At 35.0% G+C, this 18,336-nt stretch overlaps 1 protein-coding gene across 4 annotated transcripts in view; it reads right to left on the reverse strand.

Annotated features, from left to right (window-relative positions):
* Epha7 (EPH receptor A7) overlaps positions 1–18,336 on the reverse strand; it is a 156,328-nt gene that overhangs the window by 17,271 nt on the left and 120,721 nt on the right. Inside the window, exons 6-12 of one of the 4 annotated variants that reach the window (XM_031366470.1) lie at positions 14,492–14,616; positions 11,785–11,953; positions 7,572–7,680; positions 6,884–6,939; positions 2,616–2,741; positions 1,514–1,699; positions 928–989 (exon numbers count right to left, since the gene is read on the reverse strand). In XM_031366470.1, the coding sequence (XP_031222330.1) occupies positions 928–989; positions 1,514–1,699; positions 2,616–2,741; positions 6,884–6,939; positions 7,572–7,680; positions 11,785–11,953; positions 14,492–14,616 (833 nt within the window). Of the gene's footprint in view, positions 1–927; positions 990–1,513; positions 1,700–2,615; positions 2,742–3,222; positions 4,052–6,883; positions 6,940–7,571; positions 7,681–11,769; positions 11,954–14,491; positions 14,617–18,336 lie in introns of those variants that run through there. The other 3 variants (XM_031366469.1, XM_031366468.1, XM_031366471.1) reach the window with 3 other exon arrangements.

The raw sequence follows: 18,336 nt of genomic DNA on the forward strand, positions 1-18,336 counted from the left end.
GCAAGAGCAAGAGGGTAGGAGAGGGAGCAAGAGCAAGAGCAAGAGGGTAGGAGAGGGAGCAAGAGTAACAGCAAGAGGGTAAGAGAGGGAGCAAGAGCAAGAGCAAGAGGGTAGGAGAGGGGGCAAGAGCAAGAGGGTAGGAGAGGGGGCAAGAGGAAGAGCAAGAGGGTAGGAGAGGGGGCAAGAGCACAGGTCAACTTTTGATTTATAATAATAAAAACTTAAGGACAGCAAGTGATTGACAGTGGCTGATTTTACTTTCTTTTATCCGTTTGGTTGTACTGCCGTAGGATTTGCATTAACCTTCCACAACTGTGTGAGAGAACTTCAAAACCAATCAGGTCACCACTCAATGGTAAAAGGACACAGACATGCTACTGGGAGAAGGCTGGTTTGAAAATGTCTATTTTCCTGTTTGTTACATCAGGGAAGTGGATCCTGTCCATACCACACTGCCCAACAACTTGAATCTGTTTATGATTCTAAGTTAAATATGTCACTGTTGATCACATAAAGAAGACATTATAAGAACTTTGTCCTAGCTACTTTGTTTCCCATTTAGAAAAATCTATTTTAACATGTCCATATTTTAAACAGACAAGATTCTTATAGTAAAATTGTGCTTGCTAATGATTAAGGATTTATGAAAACGTCACATACCATTCAATAAGAATTGTTTGCTCCCCTGCAATAGAAATTTAAATCACACAGTTTTGGCGCATCTTTAATACTTCACGTTATGATATGAATAAGACATTTTCTTAAATATTCTAAGTAACTCAATATAAAATTTGTGGTTTTTTTCAAAGACAATTTTCTGAGTTCATACAGTTTATATGTTTCTATGTCACACTTTGAGACAGTTCACACACTTGCGCCCCTCTCAGGCCCAGTCTAGGTACATTGCAGAAGGATGTTAGAACTCACCCTGAGAAATGCATCCAGGGCTCCATTCTCCATGAACTCTATCACAATCATGACAGGCTTCCCTAATGATAAAAAATACAAGAGAAGAAAATGCTATTTCACAAGCTATGCCCTGCCCTTGCGAATTTCTCATTTTTTCACCCCATATCCCTATGGTCCTCTTTGGAGAAGCTGAGGGGGTCAGAAGTGGTAGTTTCTAATCGCAGGGCTAAGGCTGGGCAGACATGCAAGGCTGTGGAGGGTAGTTACAGCACTCTAAGCCTTGGCCACTCCCTGTCTTTCTCGCATTTAAAAGGGAAAGTTTATATACAATGTAGAGGAGCTACAACACTTTTATGGCTTTTGAGGATAAATACAGACATTAATCAGTCATAGTAGCCATGAGATTCATCCTTTAAATCTAATCCTGTGTTTTCCTTGATTATATTCTGAAGTAGCAGCAAAATAATTGTTTTTCGTTGTTGTTAGTTACACACCAGTAAAAATCAGTTAGAAATGTAATGCATCTAGAACTTGATTTTAATTGTATAAGCAATGCTACTAATTTCCAGCACATTAATAAGTGAAGCATATCACCAGTGTCTACCTCTTGTAACAACCCCTTCCAAATGGACGACATTTGGGTGGTCAAATTGCCCCATGATGCTTGCTTCGCATAAAAAGTCCCTCCTTTGTTTTTCTGTGTAACCAACTTTCAGGGTTTTTATGGCCACTGCAACATCTCTTTTCCCTGGAAGTTTCAAACGACCACTGCAAACTTCTCCAAATTCTCCTGAAGTAAAAGAACAAGCAGGCATGTTTTAATTGCTGAAATAGTTCATGTTTTCAAGAAAATGAAATAAAATATTTAGAATAAGTTTTAACCAATAATGTGTTTTTTTTCTAAATGAAAACAAATGCATTCAAATTGATGGGAGATTTTTATTTTCCATATGCAATGAAACAGCTTATGAAATGAAGGGCAAAAAAATTAAAATTGAAGACATACTTTTGTTCATTCAGAGAAGTTAAGCCTTACTAAACTGTCTGCTATATAGGCTTTTCAGTTGGATTAAAAAACATGCTTTCCGAGTCAGCCTTTAGATTCTAAATATATACTCACTAAAGCATTAGGGCACATTACCAAATTATCACCATTGCAATTGTTTTTACAGTATAAGGAACATTATGTATTAAAAAATTTAAAGTATGGAATTAATATGCATCACACTTCCTAGGTATAAGCCACTTTGACTAAAAAAAATTAAATTTATATTATTCCACGTAATGAACTTATATATACATTTCTACATAAATGTATACAGCCAATGGTTAATTGTACAGATAAAGAGAGAACAGACCATTTTAAAGACAGGAATATACATTATATAAGGATTCAAGAAAATTCAGATGCTTTAAATTCTAGTCTATTCTTGAAAAACAGCAAAAGGTGACTATGAGTTAGCTAACAACACAGTCTCTTAAGACCCAGTTGAAATCCCACATATTCAGACTACCTACGACACGTTCCCTTTCCATTTCTTTTTTTAAAAGATTTCATAAACAAGTACAGCCTCACTGCTTCCAATAGTTCAGGTAAATGCAAGAGTTCTATACTTGAAGTATAATTATTTGGCTGTCATTATGATATATGACTTTCGATCTTGGCTAAATAGAACAGCTGAATAAGGAAGCTACAACAGCCTTACCTGCACCAATCACACGCTCAATTTTAATACAGGAGGCATCTAGCTCCTTGGCGAATTGATGGACAGCTCTATTTGGGTCCTCATAGGTTTCAGGGTCAATGTAGGTTTTGGTGCCTGGAAATTTAACTGTAATGATGTAAGAAAGCATGACTGTGATGAAGCAAAGCACTTATTGTGCAGTCAGCCCAGGAATGTCATTATGCAGAGTGCTCCTTGGAACAGTGACCTTGCTTCCACATCACCTCATTCACAGCAGTTTTTAACAGACTACTCCAGTCTGCTGGCGTCTAGGTATTATCTGCAAGCTTCTATAGGTAGCATAGGATCCAACTCATAGGTTACTAACTGAATTGCTTTTCCAGTAAATCAACAAAAGACATCCACCGAAATTTCTGACGTGCCTGTGCCTATCGGACCGGAGGTTTTGATTAAACTCAGAGCCATCACAGCTTACTTCAAGCCATACCGAGGGTTGGAATGGACTTGTAGACACATTGATAAATCTATCAGCCAGTCAATCCATCAAATTAATACACCAGGGAAATAAGACATTTCGTTTACAGGTAGACCACTACACTGACAGCAATATTAAAAACATTTAGACATCTTACTTATTCTTTGATTTATTTTTAAAGACCAACCACTGTTGACAGATACATAAAATTAGTACAAGATATGAGGGACTGCTATCACAAAATCAAAGAGAAATATTCAAAAGACATAGTTTTATATTCACCTTGAGGGTAATAGAAGCTGGATATACAAAGTGCAGAGTAAATTAGAAAATTTACAATATTCCTAGGATCTGTTACCAAGTATGACAGTGATTTGAAAGAGAAATGGTTTATATAAACTTTTCATTATAAGGCTTTGGAAGATCTTAGCTAATAGGAGGAGGTAGCCAGTATGCCTCACAAAAGGTAGTCAAAATTGAAACAACATAGTATCATTTTAAAAGTTAAAATTTTTCAATGCACCCAGAAGCATGCAGGTAACAGATAAATTCTCAGTCAACTTTATATCAAATTCAATTACAATAAAGTATTCCAAATCTACTCATTTGGTTCAAGACAAAGATAGGTAGGCATATTTGGTTATATTAATGCAATGAAGAAAATTACACTATATCCTTAAAAATTCTTTATTAATTTTAACAAAGCCACCAAACAATCTTTCCATGAAATCGTACTGCTGTCAGAACAACGTCTTTATATATTTACACTGCAGCCTAACTGTGCTTATGGTATCACATTCAATCAAGATCAGAGTTTAAAAAATAAACATATAACAACAAAATAAGCAGAATGTATAAAGGAAAATGGGACTTAAAAATCTTGATTTATTCTGCTGTAGTTGATTGTTTATCCAAAATTGATTGTCTTAAACAGTTATTGTTGCGGTTTATAAAACTGACAGATGCTCATTTGTTACTAAAGCTGAACATGAAAAAAAAACACAAGAAGGGAAGAGAGAGAGGGGATAGGAAGAGAAAAAAGAGGAGTACAGGAAAGAGGGGAAAGAGAAAGAAGGGAAGAAAACAATAGGTTAACCTCCTAGGTTGTCAGGCAGTTGGAGAAAGAGCCATCTTCTCCCTTTTTACTCTCTCTCTCTTTCTTTCATTTTTTTGGTTTCCTTTTGTTTTCGATAAGGAAGCTAGATTGGAAGTAGCCTTCTGCATCTCAAACGGGTCTCTGATGGTTCTTTATTCAAGCTGTCATAAAACATTTTGACAGGCCAAAGCTGTTTTGGCATAAAAACATGAAATACTACCCAGCTTGGATTCTAAGACATTGTTAGAAGAAACGGTAGGAGGAAACAAAATGCAAATTGGGACTGCTTCACTAAGCTCCCCCATTGTATTTATATCTTAAAATGTGATACTGGGGGCTCTCAGGAGCCCAGGGCACCTGCTACAAATGACTGGGCATTCTGTTAAATTTAGGGCTTTTAAATTCCTGTAAAAAAAATCAAATCTGGTTTCTCTGCTTCTCAAATGTGCTGAGGGAATAAAAGGACACCAGCATGTAGTGTAAATAGCTAGGGTTTTTAGATAAAGCCATAAAGTGGGATCCAGTGTATGGTTCACACTGAATGACAGGATAACTATGTAAAAAGAATGGTTCAAAAATACACAGGATTCAATAGGACTGAGAAATCCAGCACACTTCACTTTTTCAGTATTCATTTAAAAGTCTGTGTTTCAAATTAAAGGAAATATTGACATAATTTCTAGATATTCCAGTTCATTGCTTTGTCCAAAATAAGAGAATAAGTGTGTGTGTATATGTGTGTGTTTTCAGACCTCATTTACATTTCTCATAAATGTTAAATATTTCAAAACCAACACAGATATTTTGCCAACGAGATGGAAGCTGCTCATATACAGCAAGTTCATCTTGTCTACATAAACCAGTAAAACACTCATTCTGAATGGTTTTGATTAAAACCTGGATGTAAATCATGAAAAAAGTGAATGGCTGCAAAATATTAAAACTGAAGGATGACACTTAAACATAAAACTATACCAAGAATTTTGCTCAAGTTGTGTTTCCATTTAAATTCTGCATGATGCTACAAGGTAAAAGCAAATGAACTAGAGTATATTTGATTATTTGAGAATGTCTTATATTAATCCCTTAAAGAACAGAAAAGTGACATATTGATGGTGGTGATATTAAGCAAGTGCACCAATAAGTTATCCACCTATGGCATGATGAATGATGCCAGGAATCTTATCCAGGTCTTATATTGTTATTCTGTAGATGGCTTTCAATACAAACAGTCTTAATCACTTAGATTCTAGTGGTTTCTTCCTTGTTTGGGGAAGTGTTAATTTTTTTGTTTGTTTTTCTGTCACAAAGGAAGCAAAAACAGCTGTACTGTCTTTTTCTTCTACCTATATGGCTATGGGATCCTCATTAATGATGTTGTTTTATAGGGAACTCACTGATAAATTAGTCAAAGGTCATGACTGATGAACAGGATCACATGGAAGCAGTGAGACTCAAAGGATTTAAGGTGTGAACTGTATATGATCTGGGATGTCAACTTAAAGACAATAAATATACAATTACATAGAGAAAAGCTTGGGACCTTCCAGAGCGTAGGAAGGGTTAAATAAAAGAGAGTACTTGAAGCCTAAGACTCATGATAAAGTCATCTCTCCTTTGACTTGTGTAATGGTGAGCATGCCTTCCTTGATTCTGTGTTAAGATTCTACAGAGCTTCCCATTCAGTTTGGATCATTGTTTTACAACACCATCTCTTTCAAAAAACAGAAGTCAAAATGACTGCTGCTCCAACAGATTTAAAGGAGTAAAATTTAGTGAAGAGTATTTTTAATTTGATCCACACCTTCAGTATGAGTGCTGTTTTTAAGAATTGAGAGGACACTCCAAAATGACTCGACATTCCTGAATACCATTTAGACACTCATCACTTTAGAATAGGGGCTTATAATATAATTTCTTAGATACTATAAGAATAATGTGGCCAATTAGATAATAATTAGTCATTATATCATTTTAGGAACATTATTTATGCATAAGAAATGTCATAAAAGGTATAGCAATTAAACATAATAAATACACTCAGATTTTATATTTTTATGGTTTAAAACTAGGAATCATATGCTCGGTTTCAAATGTCATTAATTATAGATCTGAAATAACTTAATTCTGAGACTTTTATTTCATCTGTAAAAGTATCAACATTTATTCTCAAGACCCATTCTTCCACTTGCCATTCATTTTGCAAGAAAAGTAATGCAGATGCACTCCTATTTTCTTTGGATTGATAGGCCTCCTTCAGAATTGGTTCTAACACGAGCTTTTAAGAACCAGGTAGCTCACATTCCTAGGAAAGCATTGGAGGATTGGAGACTAACATTATACTATTTATTTCCCATGACACATCTCTCTGTAGTAATTCATACTAGTTTCCTGTGCTGTGTGATTCCTGTGAGCATCACTCGCTGGGTGGGAGAATAGGCCTATCGTAACTCACAATGACACCCCTTACTCGAAAAGAGGGAAGTGCTGAATTTAATGGTTCACTATTGTAGTGAGGAGAATACCCGGGCAGGGTTTGCAAAAGGCAAAATCTGTGATGTGAAAGCAGTTGGATCTGAAGTAAGGTGACCATTATATTTTGAGCTCATTGCAGAATTTTAAGCATGATGCATTAAGGATCCATTCATGCCAATAAGAACAATCATTATTCTGTTCAAATCTGGGTATACTGAAAGAAAGAAAAAGCCAAACACTTACAATGAAAGTAGAGTTCTTCATCCCCTTCTTGGTCAGCCTTGCTGTAACCACAGTGCCTGGAGGGACAAAAGTAAAGTTGTGGGAAGTTTACAGGCTGGCCTTGTCTCATAGATTAGATTGCAGCATCAGGATCAGTGCTGTGTTTTAATACGCTGGCTAGAGACATAAATAAACATAAGTACATATACCCACAGTTATGAACTATTTGATAATAATGTGCCAACATACATGATCAAAATATTCACAAAAAATGGAGTCTATGTGTAAAAGCAGACAACAGGAAAGTTTTGTGGTACTGGATTTATCAATTAGTATTCATTTTTATATTTTTACTGGAAAAGCCTACAAATCTTAAATGGTTTTCAGAAAAGTTGACAAAACACAGTTAAAAGAGTAAATCTTTCCCTAGGTTTCTTCTGTATTTATTATGAAAGTAAGTGAAGGTAACCAATATATATACATTCACCTAGTATTAATTGTAGCAAACATCCACTTTATACTGAAGGAAGTGATCAAATTCATAATGCGCGTTGATTTGGTGGAAATAAAAGCAACGAACTGACATTTAATATTTGTATCAGGAAAGAAGTGGTCACATTTGCTAATGACATTGTAATAGAATGAATGGTTGGCACTTTTAGGAAATCAACATATTTTATATCAAACACTAGAAGAACCTGTGCTTTACCTTCTTCCAATGATGAAGCCAAACACCATGAACACCAAGATGATGGTCCCTGCTACAGCCACCACAGCAATTATGATGACAGGATTCTGTTCACTGGAGACTGCTGTTGCTACAAACAGAAAACAGAGGCTCAGACCCACTCACTGCTAGGAGTCACATGAAAGGCTGCATAGGAAACAACTCAGATCACTTATTTTGAATTTCAAACAAATTTATTTTAAGTAACAATATACGTTTAAACAAATGGTTATTTATGGATTTTTAAGGGAGTGGCAAGATTAGACAGGCGTTAATATATTTATGATAAGTAAACTTTTTCAACTAGTTAAAAATATCTTACAATTATTGAGTTGTAGTCTTTCCTGTACCTACTAACGATTCTCCTAAGATCATTAACAGAAGTTCAGTTGGTCTCTACAGCTTCTATGTGGATAAATCCATGAGTCATCCTCTCTAAAGTAGCCTGTGACTCAGGAGGTTACAAGAAACAAGAGCTTAGCACTTCCAGCTCCGTAACAATTGTTATGTCTTATTTATAGTATTGCATTTTCATTACCAAGATAGATAGATAGATAGATAGATAGATAGATAGATAGATAGATAGATAGATAGACAGATACATGCATATATACATACATATATTCACACATACATATATACAATTACTAGAGACAATACACAATGAAAATTTACATCCCCAAATTACCCAGTTACAAATGTATAACATATAAACTCAAATCAATGTATTGTGCCTACTTCTAAAATAATCAACAACTAAAATCTTTCATACAAGGCATGATGGAAAACATTACTCTTTCTTATTGGTGGCAAGGGACTGAGTCTCTAGAGCAGAAGATATTATATATGCAGAACTGCCTTGCCTCAGCCAGTAGTGTCAACTGCTAAAAGGATTTTGTCCATTTTACCAATGTTGTCTCCATTTGAGAACTTATCCTAAAGAGATAGGTCCTATGCTATACAGGAAAACTATAGCGATATCTAGTCATGCAGTTTCTGAATGTGTGCACTGAATGCTATCCTTAACTTGTCACCTGGAGATCTGCCTCTAGAGAGAACTAAACAAAGGAAAGATTATTTCTTTAGTAAAAGCACCTTTAAGTTCTAACTGTTGAGTTACAGTCTAACATGCATAGGACTAAGAAAGCACAATTTTTAGTTCAGTTGTTTTTCTTCTTATTTATATGTTTGCATCTTTGTATCTCTATCTGGCATTTTACAGAGGAGATACAGAATGAAATAATTCTCACTGGAAAGGAAACAATTATACACCCAAGTGTAGAAATGCTTTGTATTCAGCTATCCCAAGGGGTCAATTCTCTTCTTGTCTAAGGCTCAGTTCTTCCCTTAGCTTTTCAGGCAGCACTCCAATGGAAACACTGAGCTCAGCTGAACAGCAAATCAACATTTATGAATGTTTATTCACATGTGGTTATTTAGTGTTGAACCTTAGTCTTTCAATAGTTGACCTGTGTTATTAATACTTTCATCTATGTCAAGGGTAGACCATTTCAGATGGAACTATTGAGGCCATAATCAGAAGACCATCTTTTAACAACTGCAAAGTCAGTAATTTGACTAAGTAGAAGGGAAACTGGGGATGCATGTGCAATGGGATAGTCTGTTAATTTCAGTTTGAACAGTGTCTAAGTGACCTCTTCCAGGAAGAGAATCTGCCATGCTCTATGCTTCTGAGCATAGCACATCACCATTTCTTGAGTGGTAATAGTGCATCATGACTTCTGCTAGTGTTAACCATATGGCCAGTTCATAAACTTGGCACACCTTTTCACTAAGCTTAGATTGGGAACACTTAAAATTCCTCACATCTCTGAGTGTACTTACTTAATTTTTAAAGTAGCACACATGCTGAGTCAACAGACATCAAAGGGACTAAACTAGGCATCCCTATGAGTACTTGGAGCTTTCCAGGAAATCTGAAAGACCAGCATTATTTTCCCATAATATGAATATATTGTTGTTTATTTACACTTTCATTTGCTTATAAATGCAATATCAAGTTTTTCAGAAGCTCAATGACCTAATGACATCAAACTAATGGCTAAAGGAGGTGAGATTATCATGGTGTTTTAACATAAACACAAGGGTTTATAAACTGAGGGTTCCTCAATAAAAGAGTAAAAGTGCTTCAGAGAAAAAGAAATTGCTGAGAATGGTTTGGCTAAATAATGAGACTTTTCAAAACTTCAAACTATGTACTATCCACACTATTTTGCAGGTATAAATTTAATTTACTAAATATTAAATAATAAATTTAATTTGGATATACTTTCCCAGCACATAGGGAAGGAGGATCACATATGGAATATCACATGGATACACGAAGGGGAGATTTCTAACACCTATCTCAGGGCACTGATTTATCCTGATAACCTAGTCCATGTTGGTGTGATCTGGCATCTCTTATTCATGGAATGATTTCTACGCAGCAGTGAGCACTGACAAGTCAAGTTCTTCCTTCAATTTTACATCTTACATCAATAATAAAAATGACCATATGGTTTCCAATACAAAATACCATTTTAACATTAATTTCCCATGACTACTCAGTATCTCACACGTCCCCTTACTTTTGAAGTCTTAGTTACATCCTTTAAATAGTGAAAATGATATTAGTGAATATCCAAATCAATAAATAAAGACTTTGTCTAAATTTACAAAGTCAAGAAAAGATAGACATTCATTTTAAAGCTTTCAAAGCTAAAGAAGAAATAACAAAACTTGAAAATATCTCCTTAGACATTAGAAAGCATAAGGTGATATTAGGAAAATGTCAGTTAAAAATTAGGGCAGTATACTTCAAAACTAAGTGACTTTTTTGTTTCAGTGCTAAGATATCTACTTAAATTGCTTTAATAGATGTTTGGGAGCTAGTAAATGTAGATATTACTAATTTTGTTATTCTATATTCCAGAATAAATGCTACTGATAAAACACAATGGCATTCAACACATCATACTATACTATGTTGACTTTGCCCACCTGATACTTTTACATGTACAATTCTCTACAAATGATCGATGGTTCATATTCATTTAATATATACTTTGTTATTTATTTTAAAATATAATAATATTTTAAAGACGTTATTATGGCCAACAAATTTACCAAGCCTCACTTTACACAAAGCATATTTATCAATTTATTCTACCATTTATAAGTTAAATATTTTTTATCTGAAGTCAAAATAATTCTGATCAAAGCTTTATTACTCTAAAAAATTTTTTCAAAAGTGAAAGAAGAAAGTAATATCATGGTTTTTATTCACTTTTGTTTAAAATTTTAGAGGAATATTAGAATGACAAAGGACAACAGGAAAGAATCATTGGGTAAACTTCGTCTAAGCAGTAACACCAGGAGGAGTCAAGAACTCCCAAATGTGGAAGTACACCAAGGTCTGAGGCCAGCTGAAGAATGACCAGCGGCTCTTCTCACAGTTCCCTGAGTCTGAGAAGAAACTTACATCTTAAGCTGTAACTGTTTATAAGTGACATGTAACACAGACATTGTGAAACAGGAACAATTGATAAAGGGGCTTAAAACTCATTATGTTTTATTTTCAGGATGAGGGCTCCAAGATATTCATTTATATTTCATGTATACTTCACAGTTTCTAGAATAAATGAAATAATGCGTAACAAAAGTTTAAAAGAGAGAGTCCAAATAAAAGAGACATGAGTTTTTGAGATCTTTCCAAACCTTCAATGGTGGAGACCATGTCTAAAAGCATATAGCTTCGATGAACTTAAAATCATGAATAGCGAACTATTATCTATCAAGTCAACCTTTTGGGGTCTTTATGTAAAGGTGTCAACTTGATGAACATAATCTGAGTTACAACAAAACCTTACGTCAACACACAAACTGAATGGCACCTACATGTGTTTCCTATTTCATTTTTAGTAAATAAATACAGCATACATACAAAAGACTGATCTCATAAAATTTTAAACATTGTTGAATAAAGACATTTAATATTTATTTTGATGAGTGGCCTTTATAAGAGAAACTATTATGTTCATGTATATTCATTTTTAGATATAAAAATTATTCTTGATGTGAAATCATCACCCTTAATACAGAAGGGAAAAAGAAACCCAAAACCAAAAACCAAGAACCATTTCTAAAGTAAAGAATCTGAACCAAAGATGGTAATTACCTTCAAACATTTTACCTGAAGCTTCCTCAAGTGTGGCAACATCAAGCCTAGGGCTGTAATTTCCATAACCAGCAGCAGTGAATGCCCGGATCTGGAAAACATACACTGTTCCCGGTTTCAGATTATTAATGGAGGCGGAGGTGGACTTGGTTTTGAGTGTTGAGTACGTTCTTTCTCTTTGATCCTGCAATGATATTTACAGGGAAAATTTATTTGGCAGTTGATTCTGGTCCTTGATTTTAATGCATTGCACTGCTTTTGTTTAACCGAGGCTATACTGAACCTTCAGAACATGAACATTGTTTCTAAGATAAAATAAACTGCAATGAAAACATGCCTTTGTTGCATACATTTCAACGAGAAGTAATTTCATTAAAGTGATCACAGTGTTTGGGCTTTTGCTGTGTTGGAACAGGGCATAAAGGCCACAAATTTTTGGCCACATTTCTTTACTGACTAAAATGTTGTTATATCCAGGAAACCTCTAGTTTAGTACAGGACTTCATATAGCAATTAGAACATTATTCTGAGTGATATGTTAATGAAAAATTCATGTATCAAAAAATCAAGCAACCTTTCAAATCTAGAAATTCAGCTAAATACTACAACCATATTGACACATCAGTTACTCTCAATAAAAAGGAAGAAAATTACAGTCACAGAATAGTACTTAGTAGAATTTTTAAATTATAACTTTCAATCTGAGAGTAAATGTGAATTCTGGTTGTGGTTTGACATTATCTTAAATTTAATTTTATTTACTCACTTACCAAATGTAAATACCAAGGCTTTCAAAGTTCATTAAGGCAATTGCATATACATATATATATATATACACACAATATATATATATTTATATATATAAACATACATATACATATTTAAGCTTATTTTATATACATATATGATGTTTTTATATATTTATGAGATAAGCTTAAAAATTAATTAAATATGAGAATTCCAGCACATAAAAACACTTGAAAACAATATTTTAACAGAGTAACTGTTGAATTTTCATTTGATGTGAATTTCTTAAGCTACTTATGAAGAGAAGTTGAAAAGTTATATGCTTTTAAATATATATTTTTGGATAGTTTATGACTTCTTCTGTAAGTACCAGTGCTAAAATTATTTACTAAAATCTGAAAATATCACCTTGATTTATTTATCTTACACTGATACTTCTAAAAGTGGAAATAAAATTCAGACTATCTTTATTGAGATGGTTCATGATAGCCATCTGCATAACCTTTATAAAGATGATCATGGGTATTATACATATAATTATAGACAGTTGAAGTATTTCAGAGCAGAGCTAGAGAGAATCACAGTCAGTGAGCAGTGATGCACACAGGTCCTGTGCCTTCTCACAGCACAGCTCTGCCACTCCAATGCTGTATTCCAATAACTGCCTATTTTACACATTACTGGCTGTAAATATATTCTGTTTCTTTCATGCAAATAAACCCCAGCAATTTGAATGCACTTATTTCAGAGTAAAGATTTGCAAAAGATTGCAGATTCCCTGTGAGAAACTCTGCCACATTGTACTGTAAAATGTGCTTTATTGACTTTAAAATCTGCCAATTTCTGGAAGGACCATAACTATTAGGGATTACTGTGTAACAGATATAACAAAAGCAGCATTAAAAACAATGATCCCCTTTAAGCACATTTGATGGGACAAGAAATGTGCTTTTTGTTACAATGCTGAGGAATAAAAATGCAGCTGGGGCCAAGAAGAAACCAAATCAGAATGAAAATAGTAAGCCAAGGTATTTTAATGTGAACAGTGACACTTCCCATATTGGTTTTCCTTATCTGGTGTGGAGTGCCATTGCCTTGAATTGTATACATTTCAATAGAGTTGACCATTCCCAGTTTTGCCAAAATGTTCGGATTTATTTTATAATCATGTCTAAATAGTGAAATAGTTCGATGTATTGGATCATTCACCTACCTCCATTAAATGAATATAGTATCATTTATTACAATTAAAGTCATGCTCTTTACTAGTGGTAGGTTCTGCATTTTAAATTTTGAGTGAAGCGTTTCTGTGTGGCAAAACTCACGTATTTATAAATAAGGTTGATAGTTTCATGCTTTCTAAAGAAGACATGGATGAATAGATTCATATGGACAGATTCTTTCTTATTAATATCTGGTTATTCTATGGAGAGTAGAGAAAGGAGCAGCACATGACTTTTAGACTTTCCATAGAAGGACAGGAATAAGGCATAATAATTCTGTATGCATGCTAGAGAATCTATGGAATGGAATAACATCACAATTTTAGTGGTGGAGGACATTATATACGTTACCCACAATATTATCAGCTATTACAACAGTATTTGAAAACATCGGTCCTATGAAAGCCCTAAATTAAAGTGTCATTAAGCACACAAATCGACCTAAAGGGACACTTTTCAAAATACATTGGATTAATTAGTTTCTGTGTCATTAAAGCATTCTTTATCGAATAATTAAATAAGAAAAAACTGAAGAAACCCACGCGTACACATTCTTACTTGTGTGACACAGAAAGTTAACCAATAGAGCTCTTGGTAGCAATCATAAACCGGGGATGGTGGAGATGGTTATTGATCGTAAGTACAGAGCCTAAGTAGCTCCGAGCAGTAGTGGAATGTCCAGCACTAGCATGCAGTGCAGTTGGATGGCGCCAGGCACCGCACTGCTCACATCACAGCGCTCTCACACTTACTTTCTCATAATACTTGATTTCATATTCCGTGATGACTCCATTGGGATGCTCTGGTTCCTGCCAGGAAAGCTCCACACTCCGCTGCAACACTCTCTCCTTCATGACTCCACTCACTTGCGAGGGAGCTGTTTGGACAAGATGTGTCAATAAACAATGAGAGAATTCACCGGGTGCCTCAAATCAAATGTCACAACTGATCAGTCCCAAGCTGTGCCAGTTTCATTAAGGTAAAAGAAAGCACCTTTTCATAGCTCACAATTCAAAAGCTAATGAATATTCAAACAGGACCTTATTACTGTTCATAAACCTTAATAGAAATTTAAATGAAAGTGCAAACAGCAGAAGATAGCATTGTTCAAGTTACTGAAAAACGAAAATCATGGGGCTGAGGATGACAATTAAGCAAATGAATGCTAATTAAGGCTAGAAAATATGATTTCAGATTAATCTCCAGTGATAAACTGAGTCCAAATATTTATTTTACACAAAACAAAAATACTCTTTTCAAACGAAATAAAAATCAGAATACTGTAGAGAAAAAAAGTTCGTGAAGTAGAATCTTCACTTAAAGGGTAAACACTAAAATGTTTTTATGTTTTATTTGTGTGTGTGCATCTGCATATACATTTCAGTCCGGGTATTGTTCAGTATTCTGAACAAATAGCAACTAACTTTGGTGAGAACTTTTATACTTCATCAGGTGAACATGCTAGAAAGTGCAGCTTCTCCCATGTCAAGCTGGGCGTGGTATACCGTCAGCTTTATACCCTGACATACGTAGTGCATGCCTGTAACCCAGGCTCACAAGCTTCCATGAAGGCAGTTCAAAGCTAAAGTGTTGCTTTCTCTTTCTTTGCTGGTAAGAGTATGTGTTGAGTTCCTTCATTCTAATTAGTGGCATATCCTCTTTCTGGTAGCTAAGGCTTTGGAATTCGGTAAGCTAATTTGCTCTGTCCCATTTGCTGGGTGAGGATTTACTAGCCTCTGCTTAAGTGAGTAGCTGCAGCGACTTGGCTGAGTTTCAGTGGGGTCATTATGTTTCATGGATCATGCTCTATCTCATTCTGTAAAATATTTTCAGGCTGTTAATTTAATTTTCAGATGTCCGAAATTGTTAATAATCCTGCTGACAGAAAAGCAATTATACGGGACCAAAGCCATTTAAGCAAATTTCTGATGTTTATCCCTGTGGCTTTTTGTTTCTTTTACTTCGTAATACTTCCTTGCATATTCCTTCGTAATACTTTCCTTGTGTCTAGAAAACACATTTTGCACATCTTCTATATTTTGCAGTTTTGAAGGAAGGGCAGGGAAGATTCATGACTGCCATTTCTGCCCACATAAATCATAAAAAATAACTAGGCAGATTAAGTGGAATGGCTTTCACTTGAAGAAAATTCAGGTGAGGTTCTCCGTATACTATATTTACAGGTAAATGCATATCTGGTACATTTGCAATGAGAAACCCATTTTTACCAACATTTATCCCTTTGCAGCAGCCATGAAAACCTATCTCTAAACTGAAGAAGACCATGCTTAGACCAGCTCACAAAGTGAGATGGGTGAATGGTCTCCGTAGCCTTGGGAAGTGGAAACACCAACCAATGAGAAGGTGATGTTGCATTTGACAGTTTCCGAAAGTCTCCTTTGCTCTGAAACCTAGAACTCAGCCCATGTGGAAATACTGCTAAGAGCTGCACATGCTCTCCAGGACTGCTGCTCTCTGCTTACTGCATACAATTTAGACTTGCCACGTGAAATCAAGCAGGCAAGGAATGGGTGATGTGGTTCAACACATAAGACTTTGGGCTATTTTCAGGTAGCATGCATTGCATACTGTAGTTTTCAGTGACTGTTCAAGCTCTGCTCATCTGCCTTCTCAAAACTGAAAGACTCGGGAAGCCTTGGAATCTAAGTGCTATGGAGAAAATGTGTGCTATAAATACACCTCGCTTAGTTTCTGCTACGTAGAGCAAGCTCTACTGTAAAACAAGACTTGAGTTTTGAAAGTTACACTAAAATTATACTCACTATTTGAAACTGTAAAAGAACTTTTACAGATATAATTACGATAATTGAGGATATGGAAGAAAAGGGTGCCAAAAATCATTTGAAATGTGTAATATTTTGAAATTCACCCTATTGCACTAATGGTGCACTTTGCCACAACAGACGTCTTTGCTTTTGCACAGGAAGCCATACCCACAAAGGACATGCTGATCGTTTTGTACACTTATTTGACTTTAAAACTCCTGCTGACAGTATATACAGACACAGGCTTTCAGAGGGCATAGACAGAAGTGAATAGTGAACAAAGGGACAGAAAGGCCCTTCAAATACAAGGTTTTGGTTCAGAAAAACTGTTAATATTTTCCCCAAGTTATACTATTTTAGGCATAGAAGACAGGCGCCACCAATGTCTACCATCTATAAACACAGATAGCTCTGAACTTGTCAGATTCTAAGAAGGTCAGTTTACAAAGTAATTGATATAAGAGAGTGCCATAGATGAGCTGATGCTAAAACACAATGCACTCTGGGGTTACCGTGTCATATTTGTTCTACTTTCTGAAACACAGTATATGCACTCATGCCAAATGCTCAGTTAATTATAACCCTTGGTTCATTTCTGAAAATGAAATCTAAAACTACATTACATAACACTTAACAACCACCTGCATGGTATGACACTAATTTATAATGTCCATACTTATTAAAATGAAATCAATATATAATTCAGTTGGAACTGATGTGAAACTAATAAGCAGCAAGCAATAATATGAACTTGAAAATATTTATTAAAAAGTATAAACGTGGCAGAGCCACCAAACAACCTTTAGTAGAGTTTGTATTGAATGATTAACAGATACATTTCCCACCTATATGTACAGAAATATTCAAATGGGACAATTTGAACTAGGGAAATAGATAAAATTTTCTTGGTTTTCGAAAATTCTTCTGAAACATGGGAGATATAAAAAATACAGCCATGTAACACCAAGCCATGTAGTAGACTGTTAATTGTATTTGGAATCTATGCTAAATGATAATTAAAATATGACCTTAGGAAATGAAGGCATGATTTGCACAGATAAATAGTAAATCTTAATAGCATGATAACAAAATGGCTAATTTTTATGAAACCAGAAATTCAAAGTAAGAGGTAGAAAAGTATGTTTTTGGTTTTGATCTGATAAGATCAAGATTTGGATTTATAATCTCTAACCAGCATGGATTATTGACATACAAAGCTAAACCAATAGGCATTTTGAGCTTCTACAACCAAATACAATCTTTTATTTTAACTTCTTATTCAATTTCAAAGTTACATTTAGATTACAGGACAAGGCCTTCATTTTTGTCTTGCAAAAATGTTAAGAATGCCTATTTGCATGTGTGTGTGTGCTTATGCATATATGAACACACACATGCCAATGCGTTGATAGAGAAGTTTTCCTCCATGAAATGGAGAAAAAAATTATTTGAAAACCTAGTAGGGGGTATGGTAGTACCACACATGACACTGAAGATGAAAGTAAGACTAGCAACTTTAATATGGAAGGATGGTCCAGCTAGGGTTACTGATTTGTGCTGAGGGAAGACACTATACCCTTAGTGGAAAACACAAGAAGAAATAGAGGCAGATTTGCAGGACCCTGGCTGACAGTAGAGAGATACATACTTCAGTCCTTTATGAAGCACCAAATAATTGAATGAGCATGGATGTGTTTTTTCCCTAAAGCTTCCCAAATTATAAAAACTAAGAACAGAAAATAAGAAAGGGAAGAAGGAAGAAAAAAGAAAAGGAGGAAGGCAGGCAGGGAGGCAGGCAGGGAGGGAGGGAG

Source organism: Mastomys coucha, unplaced genomic scaffold (assembly GCF_008632895.1).
Source record: "Mastomys coucha isolate ucsf_1 unplaced genomic scaffold, UCSF_Mcou_1 pScaffold14, whole genome shotgun sequence".
In the NCBI taxonomy this organism is placed as follows: Eukaryota; Metazoa; Chordata; class Mammalia; order Rodentia; family Muridae; genus Mastomys; species Mastomys coucha.